General features: G+C 40.0%; 1 protein-coding gene across 6 annotated transcripts in view; it reads left to right on the top strand.

Moving 5' to 3' along the window:
- Positions 1 to 416: 416 nt before the first annotated feature.
- ZNF385B (zinc finger protein 385B) overlaps positions 417 to 25,499 on the top strand; it is a 157,754-nt gene continuing 132,671 nt past the window's right edge. For 2 of the 6 annotated variants that reach the window (XM_038141827.1, XM_038141825.1), the window contains exon 1: positions 1,220 to 2,073. In XM_038141827.1, coding sequence (XP_037997755.1) covers positions 1,785 to 2,073 — 289 coding nt within the window. In that variant the 5' untranslated portion in view covers positions 1,220 to 1,784. The other 4 variants (XM_038141831.1, XM_038141828.1, XM_038141830.1 and 1 more) reach the window with 4 other exon arrangements.

Below are 25,499 nucleotides of genomic sequence, written 5' to 3'. Positions count from 1 at the left end.
AGGCTGGCTACAGGTTTGCGTGAATTTGGGGAACGAAGAGCAACCCCTGACGACCAGAAGCCGAAGGAGTGAGGGAAGCGGGAGCTGTTCCAGCAGGGTCTTCGGGGATTCTTTCTCACGGCTGTCGCCCGCGGGACGAGGCTGTGCTGCCTGTGGCACGCCGAGTCCCAGCGGCTCCGGGCACGCTGAGGTGACCGCGTCCGCCCGGCGCTGGGCTTGCCCGGGGCGAGCAGACCCGCTGGGCTGGCGGAGACCCCGCGCAGCCCCGCTCGCCTCAGCCGGAGGCTCCGCCGCTCGCCCCCTATCCCGGGCCGGGGCCTGGCGGCCGCTCCGCTCCGCTCCCGGGCCCGGCCGCCGCCACAGGTGCGGGGCCGCCCCGCCCCCGGCGCGAGCGCGCAGGCCCCGCCCGCGTGCCGACCCCGGCCCCCGCCCCACCTGAGCCCGCGGGCGGGGCGGGGACCGGGCGCGGACGGACACACAGACAGACAGATACACAGAAGAACGGGCGCCTCGGGAGAGCCGAGTTGCGCCGCGCTCGCCGCGGTCCGGCAGGAGCGGGGCTGCGGCGCCCGCCCGCCCGCCGGTGCCGCGCTGCCTCCCTCCCTCCCTCCTTCCCTGCGGGCGGCTGCTGAGGTGAGCGCGGGCGGCGCGGGGGTCCCGCGGGGACCTTGCTCAGTGTCACGGCGCGGGGCGAGCCGGGGATGCGCGGCCAGAGCCGGAGCCCCGCAGCAGCCCGCCCGCTCCGCGGCCGCCGCCGGGCGAAGTTTGGCGGCCGGAGCCGCAGGTAGCGGGGTCCCCGCGGTGTCCTCCCGCCGGGCGGCGTGCGCGCTGCCGGGGGCTCATCGGCGGCTCCGCAGCGTCGCTTGTTTGCGGGAAGGATAAAGCGCGTCTCTAAATAGGTCAGGGGCTTCGGCAGCGCCTGGGATTTGCGTAACGATTTTTGTTATGTGTGGGAAAGGTGCGGGGCTCCTGCTCCCGGGCTCCGAGGCTGGACAGAGCGCTGCTTTCCTGGCACACGGAGTGACTTTTTAAAAAGAAGTAGTTGCATGAGCACTGCTCGGCTTTCTTGTTTTTTAAATCCCGACGACTTCGGCAAAGTTAAATTTCTTCAGCAAAGAAGGAATTAACTCAAATGAAGGAGTCATCCTTGACGAACTAATTACGCGTGGTGAGTGTAAGTGCTTTGCACCGCAAGCCCGTGGACCGTGATGGTATGCTTTAAATGTTAAAGTTTATGTCCTGGTGACACTGTTTCAAAATATGCAGAGGAGCTTTAGGTACAAGACAGTATTTTCTGCAGCTACAGGCGAGAAATGCTCTTGTTTCAGAGGAATTGTCAGAATGTTCATCTATGTGTGAAGGCTTAGGTTTGTTTTCTCTTGGTTTTGACTCCTGATCAAACTTGGGAACTCTTTTCATGGGTTTCAAAGGTTGTGAGCTTGGCATTAGATCTGTATTGTTAAACTTGGGTGGGAAATCTGTAAATGGAAAAGTTAGAGAAGTGTGGCACTGTGAGCCCTGAGAAGTTTCAAAAAAAATCTTCAAATCCCAATTTAACTGCAGCTAACTACTAGTTAAGGGAGGAGGGAGAGGATAATTTTATTTCCATGCTCTCTGCTGCTGCTTTATTGCTGGCTTGGACAAAGTATAAAAATGAGATGCAAAAGAAGTCCTCTTGCTGTCAAGAACCTGCATGTTTTCTCATCGGAACGAAATGTAATATGAAACCCAGTGTAAAACCCTGAAGTCACTGGGATGCACCTGTGTGATTGCAGCAGGTGTGGATGAAGCACTGCTGCTGCAGGTCCAGAACGGGAGGCAATGGCAGGATACTGGTGGGATGCCCGGGCTCCTGGATTCAGGGAGAACGAGCTCTTCGAAGCTTCTGCCTCTCGTGGCAGCATTGTGCTCTCCAGTGGATGCAGCCACCCTCTGCCCGGTTAGTGCCGTTCGGAAAACAAGGAAAAGGTGACTCTTTGTGTAGTCCAGAGCTGACACTAGACTGCTGTGAGTGGGTTATGCTGCTTCTCCTTTTCCAAAGAAGCAATCTTGCTACTCCTTTCAGTTCACCAGGTTAGTAGACTGCTTAAGGGGAGGGACAGTGTTTTTCTTCTGCTTTGTTTCTAGGGTATTCCTCTATAGTTGCAAACTTTTTTTCTGGTGTTTGGTCTTGCCAAATGGGTTTTTTGTGCCTCAGACCTTTTCCAGTAGATAGGAATTGATATGCTTGTGTGTAATCTGAAGGTGGAAGATAAACCACATTAATAACTTCTTTGTTTTGGATTTTTTTTCAGTTGTTTGGCTTTCAAGTTGTTTTGTTTAGAAAGGAAACTATCCAGCTTACAGGGCATTTTCACTCAGTTATCAAGGTCTTACATTTTTATTCCCAATGAATTATATAGTGCATGCTTGGTTAAACCTAAAAATATTAACAAAAACCCGCAGGTGTGATGATACTGTGCTGACTTGCCTCTTCCTGTACTAACAGGAGCTGTCCATCCCTCCTGTGCTCCCTGTGCACTGCACACTCTCTCACTAGGGATCAATACACTCACACCAGCACCTGTTTCTCTCAACTGACTGTTCTTCACTGTCTGCATTCTGCATCTTTTTTTTCTTCTTTTTTTTTTTTTTTTTAATCTTTTGGATTTCCTCAGCTATCTTCCTCCTCGAGTACAGTTGCTCAGGGATAAGTATGTATAAAAGCAGCAAAAGGCCTTGTGGAAGATAATCTTTTGGGGGAGTGTAGGCTTGTTAGTTAATTAGGTCTGGAAGTCCTAAGATTTTGAACAGCAATGAGGATTACTGCATAAAACATAACAGATGTTTTACAGCTCTTGCAGTTTTTTCTCTTCAGGTTATCACAAGGGATTGTGGTTTGAGAATATTTGCTCTCTGAGTTTGAGAATTTATGAGATGGGGCATTCCTGTTATTTTCAAAATGAGCATATGGTACAGTTGTGGTAGTCTCAAATCTCAAAGCATTCATCAGGCTGTATGGGGATGTAACAGAGTACAGAACTGGAGTGCAAGGTGCTCTCTAGTGTACTGAAATACCCTGCAAAGCTCAGGTCATCTGTAGTTAATGGGAAGAAAAGATGACTTTGCAGTCTGAATAGCTTGCTTCCTGAAATTCTGCTCTTTGTACTATGTCTTAAGCCCTTTGGAATTCCTTGAATGACAACTTGCAGCAGATAAATATTTTGGTTCTGTAACTTTTGCATTGCATTCAGAAAATTGTAGTACTTAGTATATGTCACCCATCAAGATACAATTGTAAATATTGTATCTTATGTGATCCTCAAGTACTTCTGATGCAGTGGAGGTAGAGGCAGATGTTAAATGCCATAAAACCCCAGTTAACAAAGGAGGAATTCCCTCAGATCCATAGAATATACTTCACTATTTTATCCTCAGGCTGATGAATGTACAGAGTTGAAAGAATTACAGGAACTTCACTCTCTTACGTGACTGTAATATCCCTCTGGCTGCATGGGTTACTAGATTTTCACCACATACTCTGCTTGCCTAACTACAGATGCAGCTCAAATGCTGATTGAAGGGCTATTTCCTATTGTTATTTTGCCTACATGTGAAAAAGGTACAGGTTCTTTTCAAATGTAAAATTTGTCTTTTTACTGCAGTTTCACAGAACTTGCATGATCTTACAATAGGAAGCTTATGGTTTTCATTATTTAACAAAGGCCAATGTTTTGAAAACAAATCATCTAAAATTTTTTGAAAACTTGTGTCCTAAGGATTTCAAAAAAATCACAAAATTAACGTGTTTTATGACTTCATGTAATGCACAAAGCAAGCAGGGTAATTATGGCAAAAATTGTCTCTGCAGTGTGCAGTCATTTGACATCATTCTATATTGTTGGAGAAAGTGCTGCCAAAGAGTAGCTAGTGTTCTAACACAGTCACATTCAGTGAGGGCACTGAATATTATTAAGAAAGCATTGCTTAATTTATGTTATCGGTAGTATGTTGGTAAAAATAACCAAATACTTGGTAATTCGTTCTGGTATAAGGTATCTTTTGATGCTAGGAAGTGACGGTTTGCCACAAATAAAGCCTTTTTTCTGATGCCCTGCAATACATCACATTCCATGAAATTATGCCAATATTTCCCAGAGTGATTAATCATGCCCATTAACTTACATATTTTTTATTTTTCCTTTCTAAGTGATTGCTGTCCTCAGATCATGTGCAATAATTCTTTTCAATTTCTCAAATGTGAAGCGTAGAGTTTTAACACATTGAACATTTTGGGTGCAACTGTGATTCTTCTTATATATTAGCTAAAGCTGACATTGCCTTCTATAAACATATTAATTGACATGTTAAAAATTCATTAGACAACCTGAGCTTCCAAGGCTTGTGAAAATAGAAGCCTGGTAAACCAATCTAATTATATCAGTGCTGCCCCAGTCTGTTGCTTATCAATATTGGTACCTTAACAATTTGCTGCTGCTGAACTACCAGACAGCTCTTGTAATGACGGGTGATGCCAATACACAATGAGGCATGTTACAACTGTGCCGTTTACATTATTGATGATTGTTTGAATATGAGCAAGTTCACCTGTTAGGAAAACACTGTAAATGCTTCACTCCTCAGAAATTATTCAATAAAACTTAGTTTATTGAATAAACAACTTTTTTTTTTTGTTATTAAACATTTATAATAAGGAATTTAAGAGGGAGCAGTAGCTAGGCATGAGTACAAGCAGCAACTTTAGACAGCTGAAGTCCTTTTTACCTCACTTTATATACCTACATGTTTTTCAATTACGTAGCCACACGTAACAAAAACATAAACAAAACCATAAATGTTTCACAAGTTTTGAAATGTTGTGAGATTGCATTGAACATAGAAATGGCATTAAATAGATTTCAGTTTACAAATAGGAGAAATGCACTTCCTTTGTGGCAGAATGCAGGCCCTGCATAGTTACAAACCTTGGTTCACAGTTTTCTGCACCTGGTAACTTTCTGTGTGATGGGATGATGTGTTGTGGTAATGGTGAGATGCTGTGATTCTGAAATAGACCAGGCAGTTTTTCATTGCTCTTTGCTTTCTGCTGGCAAACGGTTTGGTGCAGACATGCCAGTGCTGAAAGTACGGGGCACACCTGCAGCTCAGTCAGTCATTTTGCATGTGAGGTGGGTTAATCTTGTCTCCTCGAGCACACTGATTGACACTGTGACTGAGGTGTCTCACAGGCTCCTCCTGCAAGCAAGGCTCAAAGCCAGTCTGCTCTGTTATAGTATCCATTACTTGCACCTGTGTGGCAGGGAAAGTGATCCCTAAGACTCAGGTAAGTCTTGTGTGTAAAGGAAGACTGTGTAACTATTTACTACAGGCACTGAAGAACAGCGACTGAAATGGCAGCGTTCGGGTCAAGAGTGCAAAGTAAAATTAACTTGAAGTGAAGCTTGAATCATATTGTAACTTCAAAATGAAAGTTTTCTTTGGGTTTTTTTTTTTTTTTTATATTTTTCTGAGCCACTGTCTATTTATGGTTAAGAATGGTTATGGTTAAGAATATTTATGGTTAAGAATGCTGCCATTCTACAACCAGTGTGGTCTCATATTGAGTTGTTTCTTATTGAGTTATTTACTGGGGACTGGTGTAGTGCTGCTTCCTAGCAGAGGATGTGCTCCTATGAATCTTTAACACTTCTCAGTGTTACTGGACTTGTAAGATCTAATGAGTTTATAACATAACTGGTTATGATGGCTGTTCTTTCTATATGTACTTGAGCTGGTAACAGAAAGATAAACATATGGGAGCAGAGTTTGTTTAACAATGCATGCTGTTGTATTTTAATTTGACACTTCTCAGTACATCATGTTTAGATACAGTAGACTATCAGGTGTCATTAGTCCTAATATAATTTGATACAATTTCAAAGATTAATTAGGTTAAGAATCAGTGATGTGGCAGGCAACATTAGTACTGTCTGCTTCAAAATGGAAATGAGGAAAAAAGTTTAATGTGATTTTTATGTCATGTAGTTTACACTTTACAGCGTCCCATTGTATCTGTCATAATTTTGATTAAAAGGAAGCTTGTTTTCCTAAGCCAGGAAAAAAAATTTAAGCATTAAGACTCATTATCAAGGTGTATTCCAGAGAAGATGAATTTGGATAAGATAATAAGTAAACACCCTCAAAGTTCTTACTCTGCCCTGTGCAGCAAGACTTTCAAAGATGATGCAGGAACCTCCTAATGGGATTTTATAATGAAAATGCTAATAAAATCTAGCAGAGGAGTACCTAGTCTCTTTGTTTGCATGACTGCATGTGACCAAAAAAAGTAATTGCATAATCTTTCTTCCTTTGGCCACCTGCTGATAACTGGATGCTGAATCTTTGACTTGAAATTGCAAATGCCTGTGCGTGCCTAGGTGCACTTCATCTTTCTGTTAAAATGAGATTATTTAATATGTTACAATTAAGAAAACCCCTTATGAATTTGCATCAAAAATCATGGAAAAGATTCAGCCTTTGTCTGTTTCTGCAGTCTGTTGTCTGCAATGCAGGTGCAGTCTATGCCAGACAGATGCTTACTTTGTAGATTGTGGGGTCTCTGCATAATCAGTACCATGTTTGATACTTATCTTGGTCCCTTGTTAATCAGAGAATAAGAATACCAATATTTTAAACCTCAAAAAAGCATTATGAGAGTTTAAGACTTGCAAGGTTAAGAATGTGAAAACTGGGAAATGCAATACAACTTTAGCTGGGTCTGTTAGTGGGCATAATCAAGAGTAACTTTTGGTTTTTTTCTCACCACACTTTGTGCACAGAATGCGTAATATGTGCTTCAACAATAGTAAAAGAAATTTTAAAAATCTTTGCAACACTTCCATGATAGAAATAAAAGAGCATTCTCCTGACATAAGGGGAAACGTCGGCAGAGAGAGGGATCTTCATCAACGTTAATGTCTAGGCTGAGTCCTGGGGTCTGGTGTGCCAGCCCTCAGAACGATGTAGGGTGTGCTCACAGCAGAACTGTTGTTTTGAGCAGCAGCAGGAGCATCCAGCAATGCTCCATTAGAACCTGAGCTCTAATACAGCAACTCTGTGAACTCCAGCCTGAATTCTCCACTCAGGCTCCCAGGAAAGTCAAGTGCTAGTAGTGAGTGATTTAAGCAACTTGCCAAGCATTTCTAGCAGCTCTGTGGTGGAGCCCGCCCAGGCTGCGGATAGATTCTGCACTGCAGCATGTAAGTGCCTCAACAGTGAGAGAATCTTTTTTACTTGCAGTCTCCTGCTTTTTTTTTTTTTTTACAATTTCTGCAGCAAATTACATTGGTTTTTCTTAATGAGGTAGCTGTTCTCATTACTTTGATTGTCTTGACTAATTTTCAGTCTGTGAGGGGAGGGAAAATATGATCTTGTAACTTAGAGTCTATTAGTTGGGTTTCTTTTAAAAAGAAGCTATTCTGCCCTAAGGAATCATGGTAAATCTTGAATGTTTTCATCAGTGAGTGCTTTTCAAATTGTTAGAACTAGAGCCTGGCTCCTGGAGCTTCTGAAATGATTGAAGAAATAAATTTTGTGCTCTGGAGTAGCATTAGGCTTGACGTGCTTTGTGTTTCACTGGTACTTGCTCAGGTATTGTCAGATTCCACTCTGGAGAACTTCGCTTTCTTTTAGACAGGTGACGTCAGAAACAGCAGAACCTTATTGTCAGGTTTGACACCTCAAATGGCCTATTGACACTCCTAGTCCCATAAGTAATGTGAAAGCATTAAGCACATATGGGTACAGATATTTAGTGCTATAGTCTTATTCTATATAGTATTAAATGCTGACAATTAATATATATTGTCTGTAAGTATATAAAATAAAGGTGGAAGTCATTCTTCTTTTAAAAACTGCTGAAGCTTTAGAGAATAAATCATGTGGGGAGTGGCTGAGAGAGCTGGGGTTGTTAAGCCTGGAGAAGAGGAGGCTCGGGGTGACCTTGTCACTCTTTTTACAACTCTCTGTTGGCAGGTTGTAGCCAGGTGGGAGTCAGCCTCTTCTCTCAAGTAACAGGAGACAGGATGAGAGGAAATGGCCTCCAGCTGCACCTGGAGAGATTGAGGTTGGACATCAGGGAGAATTTCTTCATTGAAAGGGTAGTTAAGCACTGGAATGGGCTGCCCAGGGAGGTGGTGGAGTCACCATCCTTGGAAGTGTTCAAGAAACAACTGGCCGTGGTGTTCAGTGCTATGGTTTAATGGACACAGGGATGTTTGGTCAAAGGTTGGACTCCATGACCCTGAAGGTCTTTTCCAACCTTAATGATTCTCTGTTTCTATGACTTTTACTGAACAAGCTTGGAATAAGGCTAAGTCTACTGTACTCAGGGGCCCTTTCTCTACTGCAAGCAGGTGACAGATGCTCTTGAGGAAGTGATGTTCCTGGAAGGCTAGGCAAGAGCCCCCTACACTGACATTTTCTTCCTCTTTAAGACAGGTTTGAGAAAAGCTTTCAAGCAACCTCTGCTGTCTTTCCTTGGCACATGGATTAGTCTCACAATCTCACGAATGTCACAAAAACAGCTTAAGAAATGAGACAATGGAGATTTACAAACTTCAGCATCAGAGAAATTTGCATTGATGATCAGTAATAACAAATTTTGACAGAAGTAATATCAACATCTGATTATGTTGTCAACTTCATCATTTGGTTATATTGTCAGCTACGCTAACTTGGTAGATTTGTTGAGTCTCAATTGTGCTCATAATTACAATCTATTATGTAACTCAAATAGGTTGGGCCTGTGAGAGGTTGACAGGTGTATGGTGTAATGGCATGGTGTAATTCTTGTTTTTACCACTTTTAGAGAATCTGCATTAGCCAATATTTCTGCATATAACTTGGTGGTGGTGTGTTCATGCAGTGTAAAAGAGCTGGAAAATCTGTGCTATTGAAGGAACCCCATGCACCTCTCTTATGTGGTATTCGGTTCTCAGAAGCTTTTCACCTTTTTTTCTTAACTGTAAATTAGAATATTGATGAAGTTTCTATATCACAGTTTTTCAAGAAAGGATCTGACTATTTTCCTTTATTTTAAGTTGAACATCTATATCTTCAGCAAGGATAGGAGAACTTCCTCCTTGTTCAGAGGGGAAGATTTACGCTAACCCGATTTGGCGAATGTTTAAAACCGAAGGAAGCGCGGCTGGCGTTAAACCCCAGGCACGCAGGGCAGATGGGCTGCAGGGAGCCGGTGGCTGACAGGGGGTGTGGGATTTGCAATCTCTACATGCAGCACCACGGCTGCTTCCTGCCACACGCAGTTATCAGAGGGCTGTTTGCCATGTGGTTCTGCTAACTATGGGAATTGCCACGGGCAGTTAGGAGCCAACATCATGTTGCATGCTGAGCATGGGGGCTTGGCAGGTTTGCTTTTGTGTGCTTCTACCATATAAATGCCTTTGTAATATCAACATGATGGAGTGGGCTTGTTTTTACAGAGCTGGAGATGACATTTTGTGAGACACTGAATCAAAGTTTTGAATGTTTCTGATTATGTATCTTTTTACTGTACATATATGTTCTTGAATCTGTTCCTTTAATTTATTGTTGCTACTGTTGTATGGCTTCTTCCATCTTGTGAGAACCCTCAAATTCCTTTCATGTCAATGACCTGTTGAAAAAAGTGGATTTATTTTTTAATTTGTTGTAAGGTTGAAGTAGTGGCTCTGGGCTACAGAAGTACTTTATGTTGTTTAAAAGGATCATTTCAGTTTGAATTTCCAAATGGGCTAGTTTATAAAACCCAGCGCTGCTGCTTTTTAAAAATTGTCAGAATCTCTCTAAAATGCTTGTAACTAGGATTTGTATTTCATGTTTTTTGGTAAAGCCATAGGCAGAACTTAATTCACTTATCAAAGTCCTGCCAAATGCTTTTCAGAATTAGTAGTGAATATTAAAAAGTTACTTGCTTTGGATCTTCCAGGTTGTAGAAGTGCGAGCTGTGGCTTTTGTGGGCTGACTGCAAGCAGCTCTGCCTGGTCCCTGTTGCTTCTGAGCATCCCCTATACCTGCCTCTTTGTTGTCCCCTCAGGCAGCTGGAATGCCTTAGTCTTTGGTCTTTCCTTCAGCAGCTATATTTCTTGGCTCTTCTAATTTCTTGACCCCTGTATTGGCTTGTTGAACTTAGTATGTGTCCTAACTGTGTGTTTGACCCATGCCTTCCTTCCTGATTGCAACCTGATGCAGCAGATTTCAAGGGTGGCCAGCAACTCAGAGTTTCATGGAATATCCCAGTAAAGTAAAAATCACCTTATGGATGGCACCCCATTTTTAATAAAAATTCTTTGGGGCCCCTTTTCCAGTCATTGAAGCCTGAAATGAAAGTTTTATTTTATAAATTCACACACCCTTTTTTTCTTTTTTATTTAATGGAAAAAAAGAAGAATGCTCTTTAAAAATAAAGCTTGCTTGTCAAACTTGGGTATAATTTAGAGTGCAAACACATTTGTTCTTCCTTTTTTTAAGGTATTTAGGGGGAAACCACAGTTGGGAAAATGGAGTGTAAAATTACTATATAAGCTTGGCTATTCCTTGCAGTTACACATTGAGACTGATGAATATGTATATTTTTAAAGACATGTATATTGGCAATGATTACTCTGAGATACATTCTCTTGCATTTGATGAATTGCTTTAGTAGATACAATTATTAGATATGTGAAAAGAAGGTGAAGAAGGAGTAGGAGTTGAACATATATCTGCATGTATCTGTTCAATTAAAAATCTTTTAGAGAAAAGCTCTTGGAATGACAGGATCATCTTGTGCTCTGTTTTCATATGGCCTTAGTGTAACAAGTTTCTCACCTACCAATGGATGCTCTAGGTGCCAGAGTAATACTATGCATACTTAAAAGCCCTCTTGGGTTGTGAGATATATATTTCAGTTAACATCTCTGCATCAGATTTACCACTAGCCCTCCAAAAAAGAGCTTTTCTGACATTACTGCACTGACTAAGAAATCTGGTTTCAGGAAATAGATTTTGAATTTTTTTTCTCAAAAGAGTATTGCCTTATTGGTAAAGGAATTCTGTAAAGTGTTGGCACTGAAGTTTAAGGGCTGGATTTAGATACATTTGTATCTAGTGTATGTAGAAATTTCCTGGGTTGTCAATTTCTGTCTTCAGAAGTATATCAAAAGTTGATACTAATTAGAAAAGGAGTTAAGTAAGTTTAAAGACTGTATGCAAAATGCACTGTAATACAAGGCAGAATGATCTGTTATTAAAAAGGAAAAAAAAAAAAAAAAGTGAGTCAGGGTTTCATGGTTTCATGGGGCTTCCCTGCTAGGAAATGAAATATTGATGTTTTTCAGGAAGCAGTGCTCAGCTCTTAGAGAAAATACCTATCTGCTGGAAACATCTTTTAATATTTTACAATATATTGTACAAAGTATGGCCAATTTTGGAGTTTTCTGATATGCAACAATGCAGAATTTTATGCTTAGCTGACTCTTTAATTAGCTCTCATTCTGTCTCACATGATTTATAGCTTCATGACTCCAATGTAAAAAGGATATATGACTTAATGAAGCAGAAAGCTGCAGTGGGTTCACACCTCTAGCTGTTTAATGGTTTCCTGGAGGTAGGGGAATGGCTGTGCTGCAGAAGGAGAAGCTGTAAGCATCTCCTCATTTATTATGGTGGGAATGTAACAGTCCTCGTTGCTGTGACTTACAGTTGTTTGCCTCCCTGTCACATACACAATTCATTCGAGTGAGGAGGGAATGGGGCTCTTCCATAAAGCATAAAAATAGCAAGTAAAGTAAGAAATGCAGATGTAATCTTTCTTGCTCAAATTGAGTTTAGTGCAGCTGTTTGACATATTTGGAATCTAACTTTTTCTTGATCCTACAGAAATAATGTTTCAGTGTGAAATAATTTCAGTAATGGACTGTAAAACCCTTAGTAGCCAACTGTTTTTCTTAGCTAAGGAATTTTGGGGAGGAGTTTTCCAAATGGCTACTCTGACCATACAAATAAGTTTTTAGAAGAAAGAGTGGATTTTTGCTGTATTACTCTTACACTGTAAGTTTCTCTAGTTGTGCTTCTGTTAGTTTCACATATTTGTCTTCACAGCATCTTTGATATAGGGGCTCTAATTTTCTTAATTCCAATACTGTAAATTCAAATCAGTTAATTCTGAATTCTTAATACTTCAAGTGGTCTAAGCATGGCTTCTGCAATGGAAGGGGGAAAAGAATCAGGGATATCAGAGAAATGAGCTGCCTTCAGCCTTCTTTGGATCTCCAGAAACAATTTGGTTTCTACCTGGGGCAGCAGCTTTCAGTAATTAATATGGGGAACCCTCTGAAATAGAGAAGCAGAATGAAGTCCTTTTTTTGTTTTACTGTGCAGCTGCATGGTGTTAAAGAATTACCACCTTCTGCCAAGAGTACAGTAACATTACAGGTATGTTTCTGGTACCTGTGTCTGATGCAAACAGATATTTATTTCTGAATCTGTTGTGATCTGTATGCATATCCTGTTTATTTCAGGAGGTGACCATTCCTTATTAAGCTTGTGGTCCTATCTCTATGGACCCACAGAGGCTAGAACCTTTCCTGGCTTGCATCGGAGGGCTGGTTTTTCCTTAGAGATTTGTAAATACCCCTCCCATTCCTCATTCCCTTTCTCTTTCTCTCTTGCTTTTTTTTCTTCTTATTTTTTTCCTTCTTGTGAAGTTTGGACTTGCTGCTATTAATCTGCTGGAACTGTGTGGTACCTTTTCAGTTTATATGTGATCTACTGAGTTGGTAAACGAAGACAATTACCTCCTCCCATGATGGGAGATGTGGCTTCTGACATAAATTCTGGGGTTCTCACAGAGAAATATTTTGCTGTTGCCAGGAGTTTATTGATTAAATAAGGATTTGTAGAATTTACAAGTACTTCCTTCAAATATCTGTTTACTTTCTCACATTCATAAAATTTCTTTCAGTGTTTCTGGACTTCAGAGTCTGTTCTGGAACCAGCACTCTTTGAGACAGCTGGTCCAGGAATTTTTAGGTATCTGGGGGAAAAATAACAACACTGCCCCTCTTTGCAGTCTCCTCTGAATGCTTGCAGTGGCTGTAGGCGGGCAGGTGAGCTGTGCAAGTCATTGTTGCATTTGGCTTTTGGACTCTCATATAGTCCATTTAAATGTCAGTAAAAGAGGAAGTGTGCTTTGCTGTTTTACAATTGCAGTTTGTGCTTACTTCATGTTTGCAGTTAAACACAAATACAGTATTCAAGGAAATATGCAACTTCATGAGGTTCTCGTAGAGTTTGAGAAATTAGCGAAAATCAAAGATTACTGCTCTTGGAAAGCTAGATCAGTCATCTGTATTTGGTTTGTATAACCTTTGTTAGGTTATAATTTCAGAAGTGAATTATAGATGCTTTCCCAGCACTTTTGAAATTGTTGCAACTTCTGGGAAATCTCAAACAAGCTGTGGTTTCTGCTGGACCTTTCAAGGAGGCTGTTTTGTAATGTATAATGGGGATCTTGCTCAAAGTACAAGGAACATCACCAGGGCTGTTTTCAGAGTAGAGTAAGGAGTATCCATGGTATTCACTGAATAATCCCGGAGGCTTTTAAAAGGTTTTTGTGTCAGCATGCGACTGTTTAAAACCAGAATTTTGGTTGTGGTGGTTCCTGGTTCTCTGTGTGTGTGTGTGTGAGTTCACTCATTACTGCAAGGTAGGCTGAGGTCACCTACTGAGAGCAGCACTGCCTGTGAATGAGGGCACCATGAGAAAGTGAACTTTTGCTTAGTAGTGACCTAAACTAGAAAGAGTTTTACTTAATATGAAATACAAGCACTGGTGTTGAGGTATTTATTTTAAGTAAACACATTTATATTTGTATAAGTTAGTAGCTACAGATGCTATTAGGATTATCCAGCATCTTAATTTTTCTTTGGCAATGTTTTATCCAATTCTGAGTTTTCCTGGCTTAACTTTGAATATGATCAGTTCTATTTTACATAGAGGTATGTTTTGTAGGGAGCTAGCACTTTTGTCAGTGAGAAATATATATGTTGGTAAATATGTGATTATAATACCTTTATGTACAAAGCTGTTTGCATGCTTGCTGTAACCATCAGGTTATTATGGAACTATTCAACTGGTCTTATTCTCAACTCTGGCATTTTTTGAGGTACAAATACATTGATGTACTTGGCTCCAGTCGTGCACCTATGGTTGCGTGTGTGGGTCCCTCCTTTTCTAGGGACATGGTCACTGGTATACCTGTCCAGAAGCATTTGTGAGATCAGAGCCTAAGCATATTACTGCTAAATGTAATTAGATGCTAGACTCACCCTGGAGCACAGCTGCTTCCAAGTGTCACTCAAGATTAACTGAAGAACAGGAATGATTAAGGACACTTTACCTACTGAATACTTGGAAAACCTTTCTGAGGAAGCAGACTTCTAAAATTGATACCCAGGGACTGTCAGCCATTACTGAACATGTAACTCCTTACTGAAAAATGAGTTTTAAAGTTTCCCTTTTTTTAAAATAACTGCTTTTTCTGTGAAATAATTTGATCAAAAAGTAGTATGTATATATTGGTATATTGATTGTTTTGCTGCTGATTTTGCTGAGTGGTGTTTGCTAATAAATCTTTCTTCTTTGTTTGTATAAGAAATTTGAAATGAGAATCTAAAAGGCAAGGTCAGTATGATCAAATCAAGTGTTTCCCAACTTGAATGAAATATTGTATTAAAATGGCAAATAATGGATGCCATACTGGCCCTGTTTAGGCTTGCTATGTTTTAGGAACCTTGGGATTAGTGTTTATCTGCCCCATAAAGGACACAAATCATTTAGATTAGAAGTAATCTGATTGTATTGAAGTACAAATTATAGCACAAAGGCCATTCAAGTGGGTTAAGTGACCAGGGTTGGTAAACACCATATGACTGCTGATTGGTCGATGAAAGAGTATTAACTGAAAGATAATGATGGATTTTAATCCAAATCTCTAAAGCGCAACAGCTGTAGTTCCCAAATGAGTTCACTCACTGACAGAGTTTTAGGACACTGATTTATTTGTTCCTATTTCTTTTCCACAACAATTACTTTGAAAAATTACTTACTTTTGTGGTATAGAATATAGCTATTCCACACAGCTTTCTTAGATTAGATTTATCTTCTACTTTCAGTGAGTTCATTATGATTTTTTTTTTTTTGCATTTTACACTGGAGAAATTGCAGTTATTTTATTTCAGTGTTCTGCAATATGCTAGGGTAAATTGTTATGAACATAGTTTGAAATCTAGTTAAGTATTAAAAAGGAAAACTGGTCTTCCATATGAACTTATTTCCAGAATGCTTACTGATGTTAATACCTAATGCTTATCACTGATAATAAATTATGTGAATTTGTGGAGTTTTATTAATTTCAGAGTGTCTATATGTAATTTAAAAATGGAAAGTGCATAAAAATGACATTATGATGTCCTAAGAATGAGAAGTGGCAGCTGTTTAGGACCACAATGTAGCATTGTTTAGGATGTGAAATGAAACATGTAGGTAGACTGTATTTATTAATAAGACTTCAGTGTTGGGGTAATTCCTTTTTTGGGTTGTTGTTGCAATAAGAACTTTGGTGGGAAAGTTTCATATTCTCTCAAGTTTTCCCCTCAAATTTGTGCTTGCCCTGAAATAAGCATATTCATTAAAGGAATCAGATGAATGTCTGCAAAAAGAAAGTAATTTAAATTTGTGATTTTCCTGGTCCATCTGTCTATTTGCTTTTACAAGGTCAACAAGAGACTAGATGAAGTGATACTTAATATTGTTTACTGTCTAAGCAGTCAGGAACATGAAAAATTGTTATAGTTCTTCAGAATGATACTGTTTCATCTTGTCTGTCTCTGTATCTAAAAAAATGTGTGTGACAAAACCATTCTTCTATTGTTATTCAGGATGTGTACTGCCCCTACAGATTGTTTTGAGAGCAAAAATGGAGTCATTAGTACCTAAGTCATGTTTTGTCCTTTTGATTTAGACATGCCTAATGCTATAAATAGTGTAAGTAGGTATGGAACTTTTCCTTTGGATTCACAGTATAATTCAAAATGCAGCTGGGAAAACTGTCTGGTAAAGAAGCTAGGTCCTTTATATCCAATCCTTTGTGAGGATATTTCGGGATACCTCCTAGAGGAAAGCTACTGCTAGGGCAGACGAGTCTGTTTCTGCTGACAGTTGAACTGGGCTTTCTTCATTCATTTGTTAGCTAAGAACTGATAAATACTTAAAAATAATAATGTGGCATTTAACTGACAATTTGGCCTAATCATTGAATTGGCCATTTTTCATAAGCTGAATTAATTACAATAGCTGTGGACTCTCACTTAATTGCCATACTTAATGAAGCATAATTAAATAAAAATTTGATTTGTATATTGTTTAGAAGTATTTTGTAAAATGAACTAGTGATTCCTAACCTTCCTGCTTTTCAGGGATGTGGGAGCATTAATGCTGCAGTTGCAAAACTGATTTATTTAACACTTGTGATAATTTCAGACTGACATGGGTGCAGAGAAGGGTTCTGGCCAGGGAAAAGGAAATCCTGTTTTGTTATGGAGAGACTTCCTTAGTCTTGGAAAATAAAGGAATTCTATTAGCATAGAGTCCTTTGGACTGGAAGGGACCTTAAAGGTCATCTAGTTCCAACCCCCTGTTGCAGACAGGGACACCTTCCCCCAGATCTAGATGCTCAGAGTCCCATCCAACCTGGCCTTGAACACTTCCAGGGACAGGGCATCCACAGATTCTCTGGGCAACCTGTGCCAGTGCCTCACCACTCTCATAGTGAAGTAGTTTAGATTAGTTATAACCTAAACGACCCTCTTTCAATTCAAAGTCATTTAAACCAACAGCCAGGGTTGACCCAAAATCAGTGCCTGGACTGTATAACCAAATACATGCCATTATTCAAGGTTTGTCCTGGAGGAAGTAAATGAAAACTAGAATTTAGGTGTGGTTTTGTTTGGGTTTTAGTTTTTTAAGTCTTATGTTTCTTACAGTGATAAAGCATAGCTGCAGTCCAGACCCTGATCAAGTGCATGGCTGAGAGAAGATAAATGATCTTGCCTAAATATTGTCAGCTCTGAACATTCAAAAATCATCTCAGATCTAGAAGAAAATTGAAATTGGTTTCTCTTTAATTCCCTTCTAGTTTTTGAGCCTTTGGGGTTCATGTTTTCAGTCAGCTCTGCCAGGATTAGAAGGATATTTAAAAAGATAGAGTTCCTGGGGATTTTTATGACTGCATGACCCAGGCTTAAGAAAAATGCCTAATACTGCAAGATATAATTCTGAGAGCTAGCTGCCCTGAATTTGTGAGTGGAGTGTCATAAGCAGAGGTGACATCAGATTGATAACTTGGATTTTACTAAGTGAACCTTTCCAAATGTTTCATGTTCCAAAACCTCGTGCTTGTGATGTCAACACAGGAGGCATATTCAACCTGCTGGGTCTTTTAAGGCAGTAAGTGTGTTTAAAACTGTCTTTAACAGAAATTGTGTTCAGTTATCAGCTATTCAGAAAAGGACAACTTGAACACAGATCAGCTTGGTAAACTAGTGTGAGAGAGAAAGATCTTCATTAATTGGAGGATTTAGTAAAATAATTTTTTATGACAAGGATGTTTTGTGTTACAAGGTCAAATGTCTGCACATCGAAAAAATAATGGTTTTTTAAAAATTTCTTTATTAATAAAATGTTGAGGAAATTTGAAACTACCAAATGTCTCCAGGGAATGTGACAGCTCGGACAAGGGAGAGAGCTACTGAAATAAGGCATAAAAGTCAGATTTACTGCAATCTTAAAGTTGCAAAGGGCTTTGAAAAGTGAATGACTGGAGAGAAATTTCTCCTGAGAATAAAATGGGCTTCTGAAAAATAACTTGAGCTGAAAATGCTTAAGTAAAAGCTTCTCATTGTACACCTCAGCATTTTCTAGTGTAAAAAATATATATTCTGCTCACGCTTGCATCTTTCTGGGGGTTATATTTATTCAGAGGAGATTAATGGCCAATTTTCTGTGTGACTGCCATCATCATAAGTTTATCCCTTTGTAAAATGACTTCTTTTACTTTTTAGAGGAGCAGTAGGCATGAATTTCTGTGAAGACTTCAAATAGATAGCTGTAAAACGACAGGTGGAATGACGCTTATATCCCTGAGCAGGTGCCAGCCTTGTATTCGATGCAGGATGGCAGCACAGGACTGACTGTGACCTGCATAATTTGATGACAGATCTTTTTGTCTTAAATAACTGGTATTGAGTTTTAAAAGCATTTATGATTACCTGGCCATTTAATAAAGTCATGTGTTCTACAGAGAGCTGCACTAGGATGCATGGATTAGTGAACTCTGCAGTAGAGGAAGCAGTCTGGGGTGATTTAAAAGAGCTGACAGTTCTACAAACACTCATTTGAAAAAGGGTAAGCCAACATGCTTAAGGAGCTTGGAAAAACTACCTTGTTGCCCCTTATTGCCTCTGGCTGCATGTCCTGTAGTTTTCCAGATTTTTTTTTTTTCTTAGATAGTTCCTGCTTTTTCTCAGGAGCTAAGCTGTCATTTGCAGATGAGTGATGTATTCTGTTCCTCTGCCCTTCATGGTCTGAATGCTGGAGGAGGTGATGCACTTGTGCTGGGCTGGAGGAACCTTCCGGGAGCCTTTGCTGTTGGGCCTCCTGGGGGATCTCTGCAGGTGCAGCCGTGGGGACTGTAGTGCCAGGGACCTTGACAGTGTAGGGCCCCTGCAGAGACCTTTGCAACCCCTCCCCCTCATTACTGTGCAGTACAGACTTTGGTGACCTCTCTCCTTTGTGTCCTGTTCTTCTGATGTTAATGATTTAAAGGCACTTTGTCCATATTTTGAAATTTTACTTCTTAAGGGCTCAGCTTAAGCAATGCTTTTTTTCATCTGAGCAGACAGTGATTTAACCTTTGTATTTGTGCAAGGGTTAATTCCCTGCCTGGGAGAGGCTTTCATGTACCTGGTGATTTAAAAAGATTGGAAAAATGCTTCTGTGGGTATATTTTCCTATTTTCTCTGCTTGCTTTAGATATTTATTAATGTACAAAAAAAAATCAATTAGATAATTTAAAAAGAATGCATAGAAGTGTTTTATCTATTTTGAATTCCTAATAGTTGGTATCGGGGAAATGGCTGTATTTTCTATTAACCATCTGTAAATGGATATGGCACATAAAGTGAGTTTATGCTGGTTGTGAAGCAGGCAGAAGATATAAGTTAGCTATAATAGATATATATAGTTAGATATAATACTAGTTCTGCTTTTTAATTGTCTTTTCTTTCTTCTATGTATATATAATATGCCATTGCATGTGCAGGAGGATAATACTACGAAGAGGGTAGGAAAAAAATTGGAACTGGGCAAGAATTGATGGAGGACCAACAATCAAAATGATAACAGTATCATTTTGTAAAGGATCACAAAAAAAGGAGGCAGAAAAAACATCCTGATGGCAAGAAAGAAAATTCCTAAAATTTTTTTTCAGGTCAAGGAAAACTGTAAGTTCTGCAGAATTGCTTCTTGGTCTCAGGTTCCCTCTGAACTTGTGGGCCATATGTGCTTTATGCCACTGATCACAGTGAGAATCCTTAGCTGCTCTCAGGTCGGTAGGTGGAACCAGCAGAACGTTGTAACTTGTTCTTAATGTACTGTGTGTCTTCTACAGCCCAACTTACTCTTATTTTATTGGGCAGTTAGAAAGCTATAACCTCCTGATTTTTTGATCTAAAATAAACTAATCTAGTAGGTCTCAACAAATCTTCTGAACTTGACAGCAGATGGCACATGCTTTTTATTTAGCCCTGCATATACTATCTTGGTGGGTGGTAACTGCCTCAGGACAAAATCAGCATCCCACCAGTCACCATCTGGGACGGCAGATGATATGTGGGACTGTCATGAATAAGCATTCTGATGTTTGTAAATGTCTGAAGGAAGACACTGCTTGTTAACGTGGCAGTTGGTATGCAATCACCTCCGTGAGAAGCACATTTTATGCAATAATCAGCAAAAGATGAATTGTGTGCCTGGGGTTCGTCTCTGGAATATGGGTGGGTGTAAGTTGAATCTTCCATAATTTGTTCATTTTGATGGCAAACTTGAATGGCTCTTATCTTGACAGACCTTTAGTCTTTGTCACTGTTTTTGTGCTACAAATTGTATACTCTTTGGTACTGTGTCAGCAGTAATATTTAGATGCCTCGTACTGCATCACAACTGATGCTGATAGTGAGCACAAATACATGGTATGAAATGTGCCCTTGCTTTGACAGTGTACTCTGAGTTGATGGAGAAATGGAGGGGACAGTTTCGAAAAAAAGATGTGAAATTGCTTGCAAAAAACGCCCCATAGTTTTGTTCCAGATGCAGGAGTGGAAGTGCACATCTTCTGGCCCTCCTCTACTATGGGCGATTAGAGATGTGGACGACTGAGCTGGATCAGAAGCCAATTTTATTGAGAATAAGAAGAGTTCCTATAGGGTATATAGGATTCTATTTTTGGTAACAATTTTTCATTGGTTACATATTCTTCATGACATCAGTTACCTGGCAATCATTACAAAATTTCACAATGTGTCTCTTGGGCACTTCTACACCAGGGGCAGTTATCTGTGTCTGTCTCTCCCATGGTTTCTGCTTGTTAGGCCTGAGATATCAGGCTCCTTTATCAGTTCCATTGTACCCTCAGTCTCTCCACACTCTACTCCCATTTTACCTTGTGCCCCAAGCAAGATGCATACACAGACATCTGAACCATGAGGATATCTACAGGCCACTTGCCTCATCTTCTCTGTTCCTGGCTCTATGCAAAAAGCCCTTTCCTGAACAGAAGTGCTTTGAGAAATGCTATTTAGATCTGGTATTTTGGAAGGGCTGCTTGTCACTTATGTGACAGGTTCCTTATGTATTTTAGACAATAAAGCTGGCCTTGTAGGAAACTCTGAGTTGTATCAAGTACAGACATCTTCGAAAGAATCTGTGCATCTGTCATGCAACTTGATTCCTACTGCAGGTAAAACATCCATTTTGGTTTGTGTTATTATTGTTTTACTCACACTTAGCTGGTCTGTGTACCAGCTGAAGTAGGTATCATAGATCACAGAATGGTTTGGGTTGGAAGGGACCTTAAAGACCATCCAGCTCCAATCCCCTGCCATGGACAGGGGCACTTTCCATGAGGCAAGGTTGCTCAGGGCCTTTTCCAACCTGATCTTCAACACTACCAAGGATGGGGCATTCACAGTGTCTCTGGGAATTCAGTTCCAGTGTTTCACCACCTTCATAGCAAAGAATTTCTTCCTATTATGTAATCTAGACCCTCTTTCAGTTTGAAGCCATTACCTCTTGTCCTGTCACTCCATACCCTTGTGAAAAGTCCCTCTCCAGCTTACTCATAGCCTTTTCAGCTGCTGGAAGGTGCTCTAAGATCTTCCTGGAGCCTTCTCTTCTCCAGGCCGAACAACCCCAACTCTCTCAGCCTCTAATCATAGGAGAGGTGCTTCAGTCTTCTAATCATCTTTGTGACCCTCCTGTGGACTTTCTCCAGCAGGTCCATGCTCTTCTTTTTTTGGGGTCTGCAGAGCACTTTGAAACAACAGTTTAAGGAAGTGACATCTACTTTAGTGATTCAAATATCTGACTTGACTACTTTTTTTTTCAGTGCCCCCTGAATACTTGGTGTAGAATATATACAGAAGTGTAGGGCTTAAAAAGTTTATGTAGGTGCACAGTTTGTGGTAATTGGGAGTGTGGCTGCGGTCGAGTCTCCTCCCCAATGGGCTGCAGCTGTGTAGGACAGGTGAGCAGCATTGAAGGTAATGAGATGTGGAGTGCCCAGGTGCGCTGAGCAATCACCAAAGGGAACAGAGAGCCCACAGGTGCAGTGCATGAGCCCTGAGGGGCCCCACAGGTGCAATGCATGAGCCCTGAGGGGCCCCACAGGTGCAATGCATGAGCCCTGAGGGGCCCCACAGGTGCAATGCATGAGCCGTGAGGGTATAAAAGGTTGTGCTGAAGACTAAGGAGGAGCAGATGCTTTCAGCCTTCGGAAGTGATGTTACTCTGTATGGGCAGATGCTTGGAGCCTTCTGATGTGGTATGGTGTTACTCTGTATGGGTGAGTCCTTAAAGCCTGCTGAAATTGTATGGTGATACTCTGTGTGTTATGTTCATCTCAATGGCAACATATGCCGTGATGTACGCAGTTCATGTCACGGTTTAAGTTTATGCAGTTCAGTGCTTCTGGAATTGCCATTGGACCTTTGGTGTGAGGGTTTTATGGTAGCGCAATATATTGCCTGAGTGTCTTCATGTCTTTTTGACTATTAAGAATGATATGCAAAGTGTATAGTGATTTTATACAAATGAATACTAAAAAGGAAGAAACTCAAACAATCTGCCACATGAATTCTTATTTTAGGTACTACCTTCAGCTTAAAAGTAAAAGTTAGGGTCCAAAAGTTTAAAAAACCAGATTAGATTAGAGCAATAATATGGTTGCACTGGCTGAAAGCACTGAATTGAGGAGTGTCTGCCAAATTTTTACGAGCAAATGCACTCCTTGTGGAGTGCATGGCTCTTACTCCATGGCTCTTAGTTGAGAGGAGAGCAGAGTGGATTACCTGCAGTGTGGAAGCCACATGCATGTCCTATTTCTGGACCAGGTTGTGAGATGTCAGCAAAATTAGTAAGTCTGGCTCTTCTTTTTTATGAATGGAGGTGTGTTTTTTAGTGTGGAATAAGGTATTCAGAATGGATTTTGCAAGCAACAGTCACTTAAAGCCTGAGGTGACTGGCAGCTCGAGTTTAGGAGAGGTTTGTGGATGGGGAGGAGGAATTAAGGAGTGGCTGTATCTTCAGTTTCACCTGACATATATCTGAGTTCAGTGTCAGCACAAAATGCACTTAGTTGAAGTTCCTTTAAACAAGGAAAAGTGCAAGCAAAGGGTTAGGTTCAGGTCAGTGCTAACTTTAACCTGGCCTTTCTGCAGGTGGCTTCAGAATAGGTGATCCAATATTCTTATGGTGTGTCCTACCATAACTTTATCATAAAATCTAAGTAATTCATAAGATAAAGCAGGTGTGATGTCCCTTATACTATAAGGAAACATTGGTTTTGGTATTTTTTCAGTTCCAAAAGAGAATCAGTGTTTACATAGACAATGACAGAATCTTATGAATGATGAATAATCTGGGACCATCTTTTAAGGAGCACTTTAGGATTGACATTCACTGCCACTGATCATGCTTGCAGTTTTCTGTTCTTTGTGTTCTTAGTGCTTCCAATCAAGCTGATAGATCTCAATCTCACTTATTTTTTTCTGAATGTGGAGTGTTCTTTGTTTATGCCCAGCTATTATTTTCACACAATCATCAAAGCTCTTGTGTCCAAGAGTGCTTTCACCAGGCTTTATCCTGAATTAATGATTTCCAGTACAACTTATATTCAGCTCCTAGCATTGTCAGATTTAAGAACAAGACAGCCATCTACTAGGCCTGACTTTCTGTTGTGGCTTCCTTTTATGCTGAGATGAATTCTTGATATTTTTAAGAAGGTAGGAAATTATTTTTACTTCCCAAGACCAAAGATTGATTTACTCTTCAAATGTGATTATGCTCAAGCAAGATAAAGTAACAGCCAGGTACAAATACTCTGTAGGAACCTCAGATTATGTCAGCAGGTTTTCATCTTTATTTTTGCAAGTTTATGCCATGAACAACTTTTTCAATAAATAAAATAGTTGCTTCACTAGAAGTACCTTACATCTTGAATCAGTTGTCCAAATAGTTAAAACTCATGTGTTTTGCAGTTGGTTTTGTTATCTTAAGCTTCTTAAATGTATAAAAATAATGTGTTCTTAAAAAAACCCCTATTTTCTGTGGTCTTTTTATTGTTGAATGCAGGTTCAAACTATTTCCTCTACAGGATTTTTCCTTTATAGGTTTGTGTTCAGCTCTTCCAAGTTGTAAAATCTGATGGAGATATTTTAATTAGGGTTGTGTTATTCAATGTTTTTCTAAGGAAAAATACAAGGAGTCCTTTGATTTAAATAGTACTTGGATCTAATACTTTGAAAGTTACAAGTAAAAATCCTAACCTAGCAACTTTGTAGAAAAGAGGCGATATCATTCAATTTATTTATAAAATTCATACTTGGTAAGACAGTTCCCTGGTCTCAAGAAAGCAGATTGTGAAAATGGGCAAAATGGAAAATATACATAAGAAAACTCACTTTGCTAATTTCTACTTGGGAAAATTTTGCTTTTTTAAATTGAGGATTTGTTGTTAAAGTAAGTTGTAATTTTCATGTTCAATCTATCAAGGTATCCTATTTTTTTAACTTTTTGATTTTTTTCTTTTCTTCTTTTTTATTTTTCCCCTGTTTGTTTGGCATTTGGGAAAGTTTAACGTTTTAATTCTGCCCATATCCAAGAAAACACTACTGTAAGTCTCTCTATTTTTGTGGTTTGGTTTTTCCTTCTTCCTGGGTGTTGATTTATAAATATGGTATATTTGGGGTATAGGTCTTTAATATGAAACTAGAGTTCCTGGATGAAATAGGCTGTAAATAGGATCAGATACAGACAATCAGTGATGTCTGGTATGAAATGGACTTTTTGTTGCAGACATAATACCAGGGATAGCACTGTGGATCATTATAAGGATTTGTTCAAAAGATGTGTTATAGAGAAAACTAAGGGAGTTTAGTAGCCATTTTCCTGGAAGGTCTACTCTCTCTGATAGGTTTCTGCATGTGGTAGGAGAGGGCAAATGTCTAAAATGACATCTAAACCATGTGTTGGACACTTTGGGCATCTATTCTTCTGTAATTAGCTAAGATTGCTTAGAGTGCAAGTTAACTGAAGGTAAGCAGTGGTTTAATGACAGACTGCTGAGTAGAAGGCACCAACTTGTCAAATGGTTCATCAAGCAAAATCGTATTATGATAATTCTGTAGGACTATCTTTTTGTCTTGAAGCATAATCCAGGATAGCTGTCTGGACTCCAAACTTGGTTAGCCTGCTTGGCAGCAGTCTGATGTGTTATGTCAGGTGAGGATATATCTCTTTGGCAAATAAACTGATGTGTAAATAGATTTGTCTTAATGCTAAGAGTGCCAGAAATCTGTAAGTATGGGTGCTACAGAGGAATGGATCAACCTTACAATTAGAGCTAGCTACAGATATTGGCACAAGCAACAGCAGTCACTGATAACCTCAGCTGAGAGTCATTTCATTTACTCCAGTTTAGGTGAGCTCACAGTCTAGTGCAGCAGGTCAAATTTTAGGTTTCTTTATCATGGAAAATTTCAAGGCTAGTAAAGCAAAGCGAAACACTAGCTACTTGAATGCTTCCAGTTTTCTGAATTACCTTGTGCTGAACAGCTAATGTTTGTGTTGTGAAACAACCATCTGTT

This window comes from Motacilla alba, chromosome 7 (assembly GCF_015832195.1).
Source record: "Motacilla alba alba isolate MOTALB_02 chromosome 7, Motacilla_alba_V1.0_pri, whole genome shotgun sequence".
Classification (NCBI taxonomy): Eukaryota; Metazoa; Chordata; class Aves; order Passeriformes; family Motacillidae; genus Motacilla; species Motacilla alba.
Note: the sequence above shows the minus strand (reverse complement) of the source record. Positions and strands in the feature narration are given on the sequence as shown.